Source organism: Lasioglossum baleicum, chromosome 13 (genome assembly GCF_051020765.1).
Source record: "Lasioglossum baleicum chromosome 13, iyLasBale1, whole genome shotgun sequence".
NCBI lineage: Eukaryota > Metazoa > Arthropoda > Insecta > Hymenoptera > Halictidae > Lasioglossum > Lasioglossum baleicum.
The window spans coordinates 7,104,737-7,119,534 of NC_134941.1; the positions used below are offsets into that span (position 1 = coordinate 7,104,737).

Below are 14,798 nucleotides of genomic sequence, written 5' to 3' on the forward strand. Positions count from 1 at the left end.
TATTCATATTCAATGACGACAAAATAAAGGAAATACAAAAGATAGGTATATGTTAATAAAGTAATTGTTCTCGTTTTTTTATTTGCAAACGCATCTATTATATCGTCGTATTATACATATACATTTATAGACATGTTTGTTAATCGCTCTTGTCCAATAGAATAACGTAGGTACGATTTTACAATTTTTAATTTGCTAAACGAACGTTTGCAGGAAGCTGTTGTTACAGGCATTGTTATGAAAATCCTTAATTCTACGTCGAGATTTGGATACGTGTTTCGTAATGAGAGTTCGTAATTTTTTTGCAAGATTTGAAAAGCATCCAAGGGACCCTCAACCGGGTCGGTATTCTTTGTTTTGCGCCCCAAACCCAGTTGCGCCCGTGGCGGGCGCCTCTTTCGCCACGCCCTCGTTACGGCACTGCATATATGAATAGTTTTAGTAGTAATCATAATTTTTCAAAGTATTCTAAATATACGACAAAAGAAATCAATCGAAGATTCATCAGAGGGTACGTTTTTGTTATAATAATAGGGGGCATCGCATATTTTCATCACTGTAAATACGAAAAATATACAGTGCGTAATGAAGTAATATCAATTATGTTATCGGTGTTCGAAAAGAACAGATGTATCAATTGCAATATAATAATACTTGAAACAATAAAGTGGCTACAATTTCTTGGAAATCATGATGAAATTAAAGATTATATTTATCTAATTGTGTAGAGCTATCATTATTATCAGCACGTAAACACTTGTCATTGTTGGCCACGCGTTCATTATTGTATAGAAATATAATTTTAAATTATTATGGACATAGTCTCATTCTCATATACAAAAAGGAACAGTATAAAATTTATTTTAAAACTCTCTTGTCGCACAGAGAATAGAAATTTAAATTAAAGTTTTACATATTTGTTGCTGATTATTTGAGGTAAAAATTCTTTTTAAATTTTGGCTCATCCAATTTTCGCAACAAGGACTTCAATTTAAGAATATTTTCATACTGTCTTCGACTTGCCAACATTATCAAAAGAAGAAACACATTCATTCATCTAACTTCTGTTAAATGAAGATTTTCTGTTATCTTAAACTTGGTATACAAGATATTTATTTGATCAAAGGGGAATCATCCCTCTTCCTCAAAGAATACCAGAACCCATCCATCGGTAGCATCTGGAAGTTCATTCTACTAGTCAAAATCGGTTTCGTCTTCTCGTTAGGCTCGATCACAAACTTTTGCATCAGATAAACAATCATAATCTTAATTTCCATCAACGCGAAACGGTTCGCAATGCACATTCTAGGTCCAAGTCCGAAAGGCATGTATGTACACGAGACAATGTTCTTCTTGTTTTCTTCGTTGAATCGTTCAGGATCAAACTTCTCCGGATCAGGGAAGTACTGTGGATCATAATGCAACGCGCAAGCAGGGAACCAAAGGTTTTGGCCAGGGTATATGGTGGTACTTTTGTAGCCAGGTGCAGCAGGGGGCAGTTCGTACTGCTTCACGCAGACTCTATCAATGAAAGGGACTATAGGATACTTCCTAAGCGTTTCTGAAACCACCATGTCCAAATATTCCATCTTCGACAGTGCCTCGTACGAAATCTCTCCATTATCCTCAGCAAGGTACCGATCTACTTCCTCTCTCAATTTATCTTGAATATCTGGATGATTCACCAGCTCGAGAGTCATGAAGGACATGGCGGTGGAGACTGTATCAAAACCGGCAATGAAGAACCCAAACGCCTGAGCAACCATATCGTCAAGGGTGATCTTGTTCTCTGTTTGCGCATTCCTTGCCTGCATCAACAAATGTATCATGTCTGGCCTGACTATACGAAGCTCCTCCCGTTTCTTCACAGTTTCTCTGACGATCTTTTGAATGAACTCTATCGACGCTGGAGGAAACACTGTTAATCCGGCCATTTTGGACAAACGGGGAAATATTCGTATCAACATGAACTTGATTATGTTCAGAGAGCCTAAAGACCTGGAAATCTTGGTACCGTTTCTATAGAACTCATTGTCTCGGTCCTTCAGAGTGTTCACACTGATGCCGTAGGCTGAGGTAGCAATCACGTCGTTCGTGAAGATTGTGAACGTTTGCTTCGCATCCACCATGGAGCAGAGCTCAGGATGGTTGTACAAATAGTCGAAGAATTCATGGGAGCATGTAGAAACCAGATCGAACATCAACTTCATCTTGCTGGACGTGAAGAATGGACTCAGAGTGGTCCTCATCGTCTTCCAGCGATCGCCTTTCAAGGAGAATATGTTCTTCCCAAAAATTGGCTCCACCTTCTCGTCTGGGAAGGTCCTATGATCCGTGAAGTGGTCGAAGTGTTTGATGCCCAGTTCCTTGATCAATTCTGGATCCTTTATCACGGCGGTTGGGACAGTGAAGTCCATCGTCCCGATGTATTTGACGTCTTTGTGATAGTTGTAAATGCCCTTGACGAGGTCCAAGAATGTTATACGCTGGAAAAATACTCGCCATGGTTGGTTTGGTATACTAGGTACTCCACGTTTTTTCCAATAGGTCGACTGATGATGTAACACTGTTATAAATTTCGTCAAGCAAATGACGATCAGAGTTCCCGCTAGTATCAAGAAGGCGGACCAATTCCACACCAACTCCATGGCTGGAGCTGAGTTATAACACTGCTGACTGGCGTCTCATGAAATGATCACAATACCACAGGCGCGACGGTTATTAACGCGGCGTATACTACGTATACAGTCACGATAACGTGTAATCGCAGTGTATAGTGATGACCTATACGTATCGTTAGGAACATGAGTCGCAATTCATTTGTTAGTGGCGACGGTAGACATGTTGATCTTATCAAACCGATTTACCGTGGTCAATTATAACAAAATGAAGACGAAGATCAGAAAAGAAAGTTCATGGAATCAATGTCGTGATATAATAATCCATAATAACATGATAAGATAACCGGATTAGATGTATCGATGAGACTACTAATTCAATGATACATTGCAATATCAAAATTCCCCACTAATTTTAACAGAAGAGTTCAGTTTTTAGTTACGCAAGTTATCAAAGAATATTAGTAATTATATTACAGGAGAATAACAAGTTTAGAAATAACTCTGCAGAGTTCCTTATCTAACTTTTAATTGAACCGTTATTTGACAATGGATCAATAATAATCAAATAATGCTCATCCATAAAACGAAAACGTTTCGAAAACGAGATTAAATGTAAAAATGTTGAAGCTTGAAATATACATTTTTTTTTAAATCCTGTTATCCGACGGTAATGGACATTATACATATACAACTAAACATGATGAAATGAACAGGAACGTGAAACTATGTTTAATATAACCATCAGTAATCACTTACCGATAAACACGAAAACCTGATGATGCGAATACCGCAGCAACATCGAAATGGAGATGGTCTGAAATAAAAATAATTTTATGTTACAGTATAAACAGTAAATTCTCTAGATTGGAATTATTGAATAAATTATCACCTAAAATTCAGTACTTTTTGCACTCATTCACACACATAAAATACACATATAGTAAATAAACAAGTATCCAATTCCTCTAAATTATTTCCTAAATGTCAAGATAATTATTCCAATCGTTAACATTGTAAGAAACAGTAAAAACTCCATGACAATTAGGGATAAACTGTAATTTTAAAATCCCTTTGTATTGTATGGTATATTGCTCGGGTTATGAAACAAATTCCGGCAGACGTAATAAAAATTGCTGAGCATTTAAAAAAATATTTAAGCGTTGATTTATCTGTTGGCTACGAATGTAAATTTAAAAAAAAATCATAGCTATCACGACAGAGTGGTCCGGCAAAATATTTTGCAAATGAAACGAATGAAAACAAAAAATTATTTTCGCGAATTGTGCAAATGCTTCGTACATTTTTTGTACGATATCTATTCTACAGGACAATGAAACACGTACCAACGCGTTGCTTCATAAAAATTAGGCAATGAACCTCTACCGCATAAAGTTAGAACTATCGAGCTGAATAAACAATCCATATGTTAATACAGGATAACAGCAACAGCAAAAAAAGTATATAATTTTTACGAACCACAAAATTTTCTTCAAATAGAATTAGTATCTGAAATACGTACGGACGGAAATGTAATATTGATAAAGATTATTCGGCCATTGAATCGCGCAAATCAGTGCCCGGTATGAATAAAAATATGTTTTTTTTTATATAAAAAAAGAAGGGATTACAATAAAGCTACGTTACGAAACAAATTGCGAATCGTGCGGTACGCGCACGGTTATTTGGTTGGGAGCGAATAGTGCAATTGAATTGCGATCGGTTCGGATTGAACTAGCACCTGACGCCCCGGCGATAATTTACTATTTATTTGCAATGAGCGACCTTAGCAACGGGACCGCTTAATCGTGCTTTGCAGATGCGCCGATGTTGTTTGCAAAAAAACCTAACGGAGAAAAATAGCCCCGACATTCAAAAAGGGATTTCATTTTAAATACAGCATGTCTTTACAAGTACATATTGAACTTGATGATAATTGAAGTATACAATTTACGGATTTATTTAGTAGTTTTTAAATTATCTGTACATTCTTTTAATTTATCATACATCGTTTTCTTTTCCTTTTGTTTTTATAGTGTTCTATCTTAGTCTCTATCACAGGTAACTCTCTTCGCAAGTGGTTGACTGCACACCTAACAGTACAAGATCACTGTGAAAAGCCAAATCATCACAGCCCATCGATCCTTCCAATTCTGACTGTCAATTTTCTATCACAACAGATTTTATTGTATTCATAGTTCAGTCTTTCGGCAATGTTTTCACTGTACTCATTAATTCCTCCGTATCATTACGAGCCAAATTGTACTGTGACATTCGAGTTCACATTCATTTCACAAATATCATATGCTGAAATGTTTCTGAAGTTTGGTCTGTGTAGAACTACGTTCGCATCAGGCACTGTCCTCTTGTAATAAGTAACACCATTTGCCACATCCATTTTACAAATGCTCCGAAAATCATGCTCGCCTACAGTGTGCTTCGCCGCCTGATCCCTGGCTGGTACTCCCTGGCTTCACCTCTTGGGGAGAGATACCTGTAAGCTCGAAATTTGCAACCGGGTCTCGCTGAGAACGCTTTTGAAACAGGGCACCATGCGACACATCCGATATTTGAAGTCAGTAGTCGATTCAACAGTTTGCAACACGATAGTTCTTCAGTTAATTTTTGTTGGTCACCGAGTTCGAACCTGCTGCGTATGTCAATTGATGGTACTTGAGCGAACGAACTTACACCTTTGTCTATTCCCCCACGTTGGTAGTAATTTGACGATTCTCGTGCTGGTATGTCACAGCTCGTTGTCGGTGCGGCGAACGTGTGGTCTTCTATGATATCATTGATACTATCTTTTGTGAGAAAGCCATATTACTCTCGTCTGAGATAGTAGAATTTTAATGGAATATGTTCGTTTTATGCGTTTATTCCAGTATTTCGTCATTTCAAATAATATCGACTCTCAATCTTCCGTTTGACCTGTTGACAGTGACTTTCGAATGTTCTTTTTCTTCTTCTGATTTTCAAGTACCCAGATTCAACGACCTTGACCGTGGCCTTGTCACATGTTGCCAACAACTCCCCCTTAATAACGTAATCTAATACCTAACTTCCTTTGAGATTATTGTGTAAAGAAAGATTTTTGAGCCTCAACTTGACACGATTATTGAAAAGCCTATTAAAAAGCTTCCAATAAATAAAGTGGTGATACACAAGAAAAGAGCCGCCCTCGTCCACGTCTAGTACACCCGGTTCTTCTGGGTCAAGGGACGACTACAGCGAATTGAATCACGGTGAGTTGGTCGCATTCGGTATATGGGTTGTGGAAAATATTCCAAGTGGAGACGGAACGGGAGACAAAAGTTCAATGAATAAAAAAGGATGCCGGTAGGGCAGCGGAGGAGGCAAGAGGAGGAGAAGAATAGTGTTGCAGGGGTGGATTGTATTGGAACAGATCGGCCCGATGTTGTGTGCACATGACACAGGAGATACGGGGTAGTACGCGGATAACGACAGTGCCGTACACGTGACTTTACGGTGGGTTGACCGAGGGTGGTTCCAGGTGGCACTCCAAGCACTGGAGTAACATTCACGTGTTGTTGCACGGGGTTCACCCTCTGTCCCCGACCCCCCGACCCTCGACCCTCGATCCCCTCCCCTCTCCCCAACTACAAGTACATTCAAAGCGTTCTCCAGGCCTCTGTACGCGTGATATTACGCGGAAACTCGATGAAAGAGTAACAACGTATTTAATTCAAAATACTGGGTTAACGATAATTGTCGGGCAAATTGAATCGTCAGAATCCGACGAGAATTCAATTGAGGGGGTTCGATCGATTTAGTAATTCTTGTACAGCGGTCGGGGGTCCGCAAGAATTAGCCCCGGCGCTAAACAAAACCGTTCCTTTCAGCCTTTCCGATGGTGCACTCGCGGAACCATGATTTGCGAACGTAACGAGACCAATCAACGTAATCATGACGTAGCGAACGTTGCGTCACAGCGGACGACTGTAACTAACTCCCTGCTCGTGTAGATGCTTGAATTTTAAATGAACCGCGCAATGTAATCTAGCGTTGTACGGTAGTGCCTCGATATATGGGAAAATTTGAGGACCGAGGTGTCACTCGTATGTAGTGTACCGACCGTATTCCTTGATACGCGTGCAACGAAGCAGAGGAATGAAGCAGGTATCGTGAGACAATACTAATTCTGTGACGAAACCTTGCTTTGCATTGTTTCGTTTTTGTGAAATTGTTGTTAATACATCCGTGACATTTTCTGATTAATATGACGCCAAACACGACACAATTTGCATCGTATTTACTTCTACAATTTGTATCAGCAGTTCGGATAAAGGAGATTCTACTAAAACGTCAGTGGAACAAGCATGCTCTAAATCCGGCCGTGTTTGGTCTCGTTTTAATAAAAAAAATGTGACAAGTATGTTCATAGAAGCCTCGTCAAAAGATAATTGACGATAAAAAAAATTTTGTTATTATAGATTATCACTATTGTCTTGATTCTACTCAAAGGCTACACCCTACAGCAATGGATATAAATTTTTAACAAATATCGTGTATGTACATCTCTTTCACATATATAGAGACATTATTGCATATCGAAATTTAAAGGGCTTCAAATCCGAGACTGTAAAAGTGAACTCGCGACCCGATGTATTTCGCTCGAATATTTAACCGGGATTAATAAATAATCTACCTCTCACTCTCTGCCACCCTCCGCCCCTCTCTATTTCTCCCTCACGTCCAACCTCGTCAATATATTCGAGCGTTTCTTCTGGTAAAATTACTCATGCATGGAGTAATTGGCTTTTCACTATATCTACCGTGAATACATAGATATGGACTAGATGTAGCCCGCCGTACAATGCATTGCATTTGAATCATGGTTAGTGGCATGTAGTATTACTCATTTGTTCTGACGGTGTGAACCCATTAAGTACGAGCGAAGCTATTTGTTGGTCCGTGTATGATCCAATCACTTCCTAATACCCGGGGAATACCCCGAAATTTCACGAGCCATCTGGCATCCGCGCTGTTTATGTTGGTACGTGGCTACCGATAATGCACTGATATGATTATGTCTTTGATTATACGGCAAAAGTTATCCGTTAACGAGGATGCCCTAAGTACATGTTTAACCACGAAGAAAAACGAAGAGCAAAACGTTTCGATAGATCAACATTCAATTGCAAGGCTAACGTTCTTGTCTCATCGATTGGGAATTTGAATAAATTATTGTTGCGTTAATTAGGGACGATCGAACCGGGTTTGAATGTGAGGAGGTACAAGCTTTTCAATTTTACCGATTGGAAATTCCTTGCAATCATTATCTTGACTAACAACGTAACAGTACAACTTATTTGGAGACAATTTGATACGAAATTACCGGCTTGGGGCCTCTGTAACGAATACGATGCCCCTAATAACGTTGATTTATGCCCGCTGGTTCAACTCCAAAGGGATCACAGAACGTGAGGACGCAGGGGTTGGGAGGGTCTAACGCAGACTACCTCAGTGCGTTACTTTGAATTGATTGCCGTATCCTTTTACACGTACCAGTTTGTCGCGTGGATATGTATGATACCATCCCCTCGACGGGGAAGAATATATCCGGATCGAAAACACGTAGCGCATGCAACTAAATCTAACTTTAGGAGCTTTTCAGATTCATCGCCGCTCCTGCATCTGATACTCTGATGCATAATTTATAATACAAATAATTCAATTTGTTTTCCCGACACGGACAAATTTCAACAACCACGAAAATGAAAGACTTCCTAATGCATGCAAACAAGTAGATGTCTAAATTACGATGACACCAAAAACTATATATATTCCAATTGAGAATGTATACTTACAAACACTAACATGATGAAAAATGCAGCAAGATACGAAGTTCTAGCCATCCACATGCTTACAAATCGATAATGTTCTCCAGTTACAACGTTTCTGTAAAATAAAGGTGAAGAACCTGTAAGCTGTACTCAATATGAAATGTTGAAATATGTAAGGAATTTGATTATGTCGCAAATTTTGTACCTTAGAAAACCATTATTGTCCTCGTGTTCCGCCAAAGTCTTAATACTCGACATTAATAAATCATCGTATCCCAAGAATTCGTCGAGTATAAATCTTGAAAAAGCGTCGCCAAAACATTTATCAGTGACAGGATCCAAAGTAACAATTTTCACAGGAATGTTTAACCTTTGCCTGGCAACAGGCGATAATCTCAAGAAACCATATTCTAATGAATATTCTACGATATAACCATCATCTAGAAACGTAAACAGTTTTAAAAAATATTGATCGCAGTATTCCAATATATGTATATATATACGTATATGTATATATACTATTAGTATAACTTTATTATAACTTTACTCTACCTGATCTAGATGCTTTATCAGTTTCAGAGTTTTGTTCCTTTAAAGGTTGAATAACATCCTCTGTATTTGATTTATTTACATCTTCCGTTCCAGTATTGTTTAGTACGTTTATTAATTGTATTATTTTTTCATCGGATGTCTGGAATGTTAAGTAAGAAATGATATAAATGAAAAACAACGAGTCAAAACAATGTAATCATAGTAACGCTTCGAAAGATTCGACAGTTTCACTCTTAATCTTAGCGTATGATGATCGGGTCACTGTAGGTCCAACCAGCAACATACATAGATTCTAAACATGTGTATAGTATAGAGTATCTTTTAATTGGTAAGACACCCTCTGAGGGCGAACCTACATGAACATTAATAAATTTAGAATATAATCTTTCAAATCGCTAAGCTAAGAAGTATATAAACCTAATTCGAATGATTTCCTGTTTCCTAGTGCCCGGATCCGAAATGTTCTCGAATATTTCGAAAAGTTACTGTAAATTATCTTTGAGTTGTTCAATTATTGGTACCTACTTGCTTACTGTTTGTATCTACTTCATTCCAAAGTTTCGTTGAATATGAAGGACTTGTTGTTGTATTACTTACACTTAAATTTGGATCTTGTGCCTCACCAGAAACAGTTTTAGTAGCTGTTTCTTTCTCATATAACGGTAAATTATCGTGGTGTTCGTCATTAGATATTTTACCAGCATCTCTATCTTCGTCGACGGCGGATGGTTCAATATTTATAAATCTGTTAATGAAATAATGATAACAATATAGTATGTACGACAAAATGCATTAATATTTTTTTATTAAATATTTGTAGAGAGTGAATTTCCTCTTACCCATCTGTAGGTAATATGCCTAAAACATTAATTAAATTATCAACTTTTTCTTGTCTCAGTTTCTCTTCCTTAGCATAGCTTTTTTCTATACTATAGTCTTCTCCTCCGTTTCGAAGTATTTCAACTCTTAGTATACCATCCCGTGGCCAATCATCTCTTATATGTTCTAAACAATTAATTGGTGCACGTGAAAATACTATGTGGATATAAGCCAGCACGAAAAATGCTAATATTGCCTGAAATGCATAATTCATAATTGTATAATCGCTGTTGTATTATTTCTTTATAAAGTTAACAGAATAAGAAGAAGATGACTCACCTTTAACAAAACTATGAATTCTATCACACGTCTGACGCGCCTTGGAAACACCCTTGCATAAGTTAATGCTGCCTTGACAAATATCGCATGAAACAATCTGTCTCGAACATTAACTAATGGGTTTAGATTGTTATTATTTCTCATATTATTATTATCCATGTTATTATTATTTAAAGTCCTCCGACTCGTATCACTACCACTAGGGTTATTACGTACAGATGCACCGTTCTGATTATTTATTACTGGTATGGCACCACCATCAGCTTGTGGCATTTTAAATATTATATAATATTTATTTTCAATAGGTGATGGTGTATCTAACAGATTGTTCACGCACAAGCCTCATGCATTATATTTTTCAAATGTATGTATGTATACATGATGTACATGTTTGCTTCCAGATTCAAGAACAGCTTTTCAATATTCTGAAACAGAAAGAGGAAGATGACTATACAGCATTAAATATCTCACATTTTATATATTCCTTAAATATACATGCTTTATTTAATCTCACGTTAATCTCACATAAGTATATCAGTTATAAATTTCAAAATATATAACATATTACATATTAAACTACAATATAACTATAAAAATATATAATATATAAGTATAATAAAAAATACATTCTCACTTGCAAAAGATAGCAGATTGTCACATATTTATTACTGCTTTGTATGTAAATATGTACAATATTTCAAAAACAATTTTTTAATAATTTTTTTCAGATATATTGTACATGAAACAAAATAAACAAAACTCCCTAGCATTTCATATTTCAATACGAGGGAAGAACAAAAATGAAATATTAACATTTATGAAACAGGTAGCATAAATTACGTATAGGAAATTCGGAGCATAATCATAACCAACGTGGAACATAACCTGCAACACAGCTATTTAAGGGACCATAACCTAAAGTGACAATTATATGTTTCATTACAAACTAATGACAGCTTTCAAATATATTAATCTTCTCTCGAGATTATCCATAAAATGTACTAGTTATTGCAAGCAATGTGTAACAATAAAATATTTTGTTACGTAATTAAGTAATTTAAAATATTAATTACATGTCACAAAGAGATTCGGAAAACATTGTTCATGGTAGATTTTTCTATGCATACATTCCGTTTTTAATAAATCGTTAAAATCCGGACATGACATTTCACAGCTGACACACGGGACCGCTGACAATTTTGTAAGACAAATCAACCATATCGTACCTTGATTGAAAGCAGAACAATTAATTTGATGCTATATTTCCACGATATAGTTCCTTTGGATGTCACTAAAGATAATAACAAATTCGTGAAAATACAGGTTGTCAGTAATAAGTATGTAATTCGACTTTCGTCAAATTGTCACTTCATCATCATATGTTTTGATATTCCGCAACACGTATATTTAGTCCCTAGCTCCGTAATGTTGCCAACTTTATAAAGCTAGAAAATTCTATTAAATTCTATAAACTGCTGACTCTGAAAATCCCTACTACGTCCCGTTTATTTTTATTGGCGCTTTGCAGTGCTTTATTGTTGATCGACCAATAGCACGATTTCATCACATGAAACAACAAAACTTACTGATGTATACAACAACACGGACCGCAAATTTTTGTATTGTAACTGATTGTAACCAATTGTAACTGATTGTAACCGATGTTACATTTCTGAAAGTATTATTACTTTAATTTATTGCAAGAATATTACTATATATATTAAGTATATTTCTGTATAATTTTATACAAATAAAGCTATTCAAAGATACGATTATTTTAAATCCAAGTGAAACACATCGAAATGAAACAACAAAACTTACTACTGATGTATACAACAACACGGACCTCAAACTTTGTATTGTAACCGATGTTACATTCCTGAAAGTATTATTACTTTAATTCATTACAAGAATATTATTACATATTTCTGTATAATTTTATACAAATAGATATATCGTTGAGGTATATGAAAATTTGTTTATGACTTAACATATCATGTACATACATAAAAATTAAAACATTTACTTTATATATTTCAGATTACAACAAATTAATATTGCTGAATTATGAATTCACCAGTATCGCCACAAACACCTTTAAGTTTTGAATTAAAAGCAATAATAAACAATAGAAATGTATTAAGTATGAGAAGTCGAATGAAAGGTACACTGCATAATTTATTTGCCTATCTAAATGTATATATAATAATTTTTAAATATATAATTTAATGTGTGTGTGTGTGTATGTTTTCAGTACTTAATAATCTGAATGAAAGTAATCAGAAGTATTTAGAAGAAAAGGAACAGAATTTAAGATATCATGCTATTCAAGAAATTTTAACAACAGAAGTTACTTATTTGCGACAATTAGAAATATTAACAGAGGTTCAATTTATTTGTATTTATATATACTTGATAATGATCATAGTTATCAATGGAATTGAAATAATTTTATATTCTTTCAGTTCTTCGTACAACCTATGATTGAAAAAAAATTGTTAGACCACATTTTACTTTCAACGTTGTCTGAAAATATAAAAACATTGTATAATGTTAGCGGGGAGTTAGTAAAGGAATTAAAGCAAGACCCACAGAATATTGCTAGTGCGTTTCATAAACTTGCACCATTTTTTAAATTATATTCTGTTTATGCTTATGATTTTGAACAAATTTTATCTTTATTACAGGTAACGTGTTATTTCACATTTTCTTCATCGAAAATTATTTTTACGTCCTGAATATTATTTATATAAGAAATATTTGTTTTCAGATGAAACAAGAGAATGACTATAAGTTCAAAGATTTTATTAGTAAACAAGAATCAAGACCAGAGGTTGGTAGAAAGTTACCTTCATTATTAATTACGCCTATACAAAGGGTACCTAGGTATAAATTACTTTTACAAGAAGTCCTGCAACATACTCCTAATAAACATAGAGAATATAATCGTTTACAAGGTAAACATAAAATACAAATTAAACTAGCTTATTTTCAACTATATTCTCTTTCAATATTTAGTGATATGTACCAAATGAACTTTGTAGTGTGCTTAGTGGAAGTTGAGAAAGCAGCAAGACATATAAATGCCTTAGTGGAAGAGCACGAGGAAGCACAAAAATTATTAAAACTTCAGAAATGTATTGTAAATCCAATTAATCTGGTAAAACCTGGTAGAAAGTTGATTAAACAAGGTGCATTAATGAGAGTGTCAAGACGAGGAAATTCTGCATATAGAAGATATTTTGTTCTTCTCAGCGATACTTTATTATATTGCAAAGGAGATCCAGAAAACTCGTTAACTGTTTGTTGCGTTTTACCATTGAATAAGTGTAAAATTGAATGTGTTTTGGGTGGTGGACTGTTCCGTGTCACGTGTTTAAATGAAACACTTTTACTTTATTCTGAGAAAGATGATAGTAATTTATGGATAGAAGCAGTACAAAATTCTATAAAGAAGGTATGATCAAGTATGATCTTAATTACTTTATGTATCAAAATTACATGCAATTGCATGTAGAAGAAAGAAATTTCTTTCTTTATTGTAGTATGCGGAGTGTAGGCAGACTTTACGAAAAGATAGCAGTTCAAGGAAACCATTGAGGCACAACAATCTTAATTTATTCCCATCCGAGAATATACCATTAGCTACTGGCAAAAGGAAAAGATTGGATGGACAAACCGAGGTTGATATATCATTCTTTTATTGGAAAAATTGTTCTTTGTGCTTCTTTCTACTTTTAAAGAAATTCGAACATCAACATAACTTTACTCTTTTTAAATTAACAGGTCAATTTAGATGCATCAAGAATTATGTATCTAAAAAAGGATAGTGAAGCAGATGCAGGTGTCCAATTAGAAAATAACTGTTTCGTACTACTAAAAAGATTAAAGAGATTCAAAACTGGTGACCACACAGAATATGTTGAACCCTGTTTGAGAAATATTAATTGTGTAAGTTTCAATATAGCAGAATTATTGGTCAATAGTAAGAAAAATGTGCATTACCGATTCATTTATATTTCTTACAGAATTTTGGAGGGAAAGAAAATGAACATTCTGTAAAAACTGCTCTATCATATTTATCTCCTGCTGCATCTTCAAATTTTGAACAACAATCTACGTCAACATTTAAATCTGTCAGTGAACTTTTTTCATCTATTGGATCTTCGTTAAGAGAATTTTTTAGATTTCGATAACAAAATTGAAATGATATCTAACTCTGATAAAAGATATGATGTCATAATGAAGCAATTCATTTGTATACGTGTGTTTACTAATTTTGTATAAAAAACATTTCAAAGATAAGAATAAGGATGATTCACTGGTTTAAGAGATATACAGTAAATTACAAAAATATTTGTACAGCAATGTATTTGACAAATAATATGTATTTTACATACAATTCATGTTTTAAAATAAAACATTTTGTATTTTGAACCTTTCTTTTAAATCGTAATTCCATCATAATCATTTTAAGAATACGTTGTACTAGCTGTGAACTTTTATTATCTTTCCTTATGTTGTATACAGGGTGGGTCAGAAATTGTTACGATTTCACAATTACTGTATATAAGTACTACTTCAATCTGGTCTTCGATTTTAAATCAATTGAAGATATCAGTCACATCATACGATTGTTCATATGACATTTAAGTGAAATATT

At 35.0% G+C, this 14,798-nt stretch overlaps 2 protein-coding genes and 1 pseudogene across 7 annotated transcripts in view; 1 reads left to right on the forward strand and 2 right to left on the reverse strand.

Annotated features, from left to right (window-relative positions):
* The window catches only part of LOC143215329 (membralin), a 114,038-nt gene extending 102,471 nt beyond the window's left edge, over positions 1 to 11,567 (reverse strand). For 2 of the 6 annotated variants that reach the window (XM_076437398.1, XM_076437395.1), the window contains exons 1-8: positions 11,362 to 11,566; positions 10,136 to 10,560; positions 9,817 to 10,052; positions 9,503 to 9,722; positions 8,978 to 9,116; positions 8,631 to 8,865; positions 8,450 to 8,540; positions 3,378 to 3,435 (exon numbers count right to left, since the gene is read on the reverse strand). In XM_076437398.1, coding sequence (XP_076293513.1) covers positions 3,378 to 3,435; positions 8,450 to 8,540; positions 8,631 to 8,865; positions 8,978 to 9,116; positions 9,503 to 9,722; positions 9,817 to 10,052; positions 10,136 to 10,408 — 1,252 coding nt within the window. In that variant the 5' untranslated portion in view covers positions 10,409 to 10,560; positions 11,362 to 11,566. Of the gene's footprint in view, positions 1 to 3,377; positions 3,436 to 8,449; positions 8,541 to 8,630; positions 8,866 to 8,977; positions 9,117 to 9,502; positions 9,723 to 9,816; positions 10,053 to 10,135; positions 10,561 to 10,769; positions 10,789 to 11,208; positions 11,330 to 11,361 lie in introns of those variants that run through there. The other 4 variants (XM_076437399.1, XM_076437396.1, XM_076437397.1 and 1 more) reach the window with 4 other exon arrangements.
* LOC143215333 (cytochrome P450 9e2 pseudogene) lies at positions 53 to 2,692 on the reverse strand (annotated as a pseudogene).
* A 146-nt stretch (positions 11,568 to 11,713) lies between the features above and the next one.
* LOC143215334 (rho guanine nucleotide exchange factor 39) lies at positions 11,714 to 14,550 on the forward strand. Its single transcript, XM_076437402.1, has 9 exons — positions 11,714 to 12,098; positions 12,176 to 12,299; positions 12,390 to 12,520; positions 12,601 to 12,822; positions 12,906 to 13,092; positions 13,180 to 13,592; positions 13,681 to 13,818; positions 13,922 to 14,086; positions 14,164 to 14,550. Exons 2-9 carry the CDS (start codon positions 12,203 to 12,205, stop codon positions 14,329 to 14,331), a joined length of 1,521 nt encoding a protein of 506 aa, XP_076293517.1. The 5' UTR covers positions 11,714 to 12,098; positions 12,176 to 12,202; the 3' UTR covers positions 14,332 to 14,550.
* The last annotated feature ends 248 nt before the right edge of the window (positions 14,551 to 14,798 follow it).

Excerpts from the sequence above, each read along its gene's own strand:
- LOC143215334 (XM_076437402.1), top strand. The coding sequence starts at position 12,203 with ATGAATTCACCAGTATCGCCACAAACACCTTTAAGTTTTGAATTAAAA. Across the intron at positions 12,300-12,389 it reads TATGAGAAGTCGAATGAAAG|TACTTAATAATCTGAATGAA; the intron begins GTACACTGCATA and ends GTATGTTTTCAG. Across the intron at positions 14,087-14,163 it reads GTTTGAGAAATATTAATTGT|AATTTTGGAGGGAAAGAAAA; the intron begins GTAAGTTTCAAT and ends TATTTCTTACAG.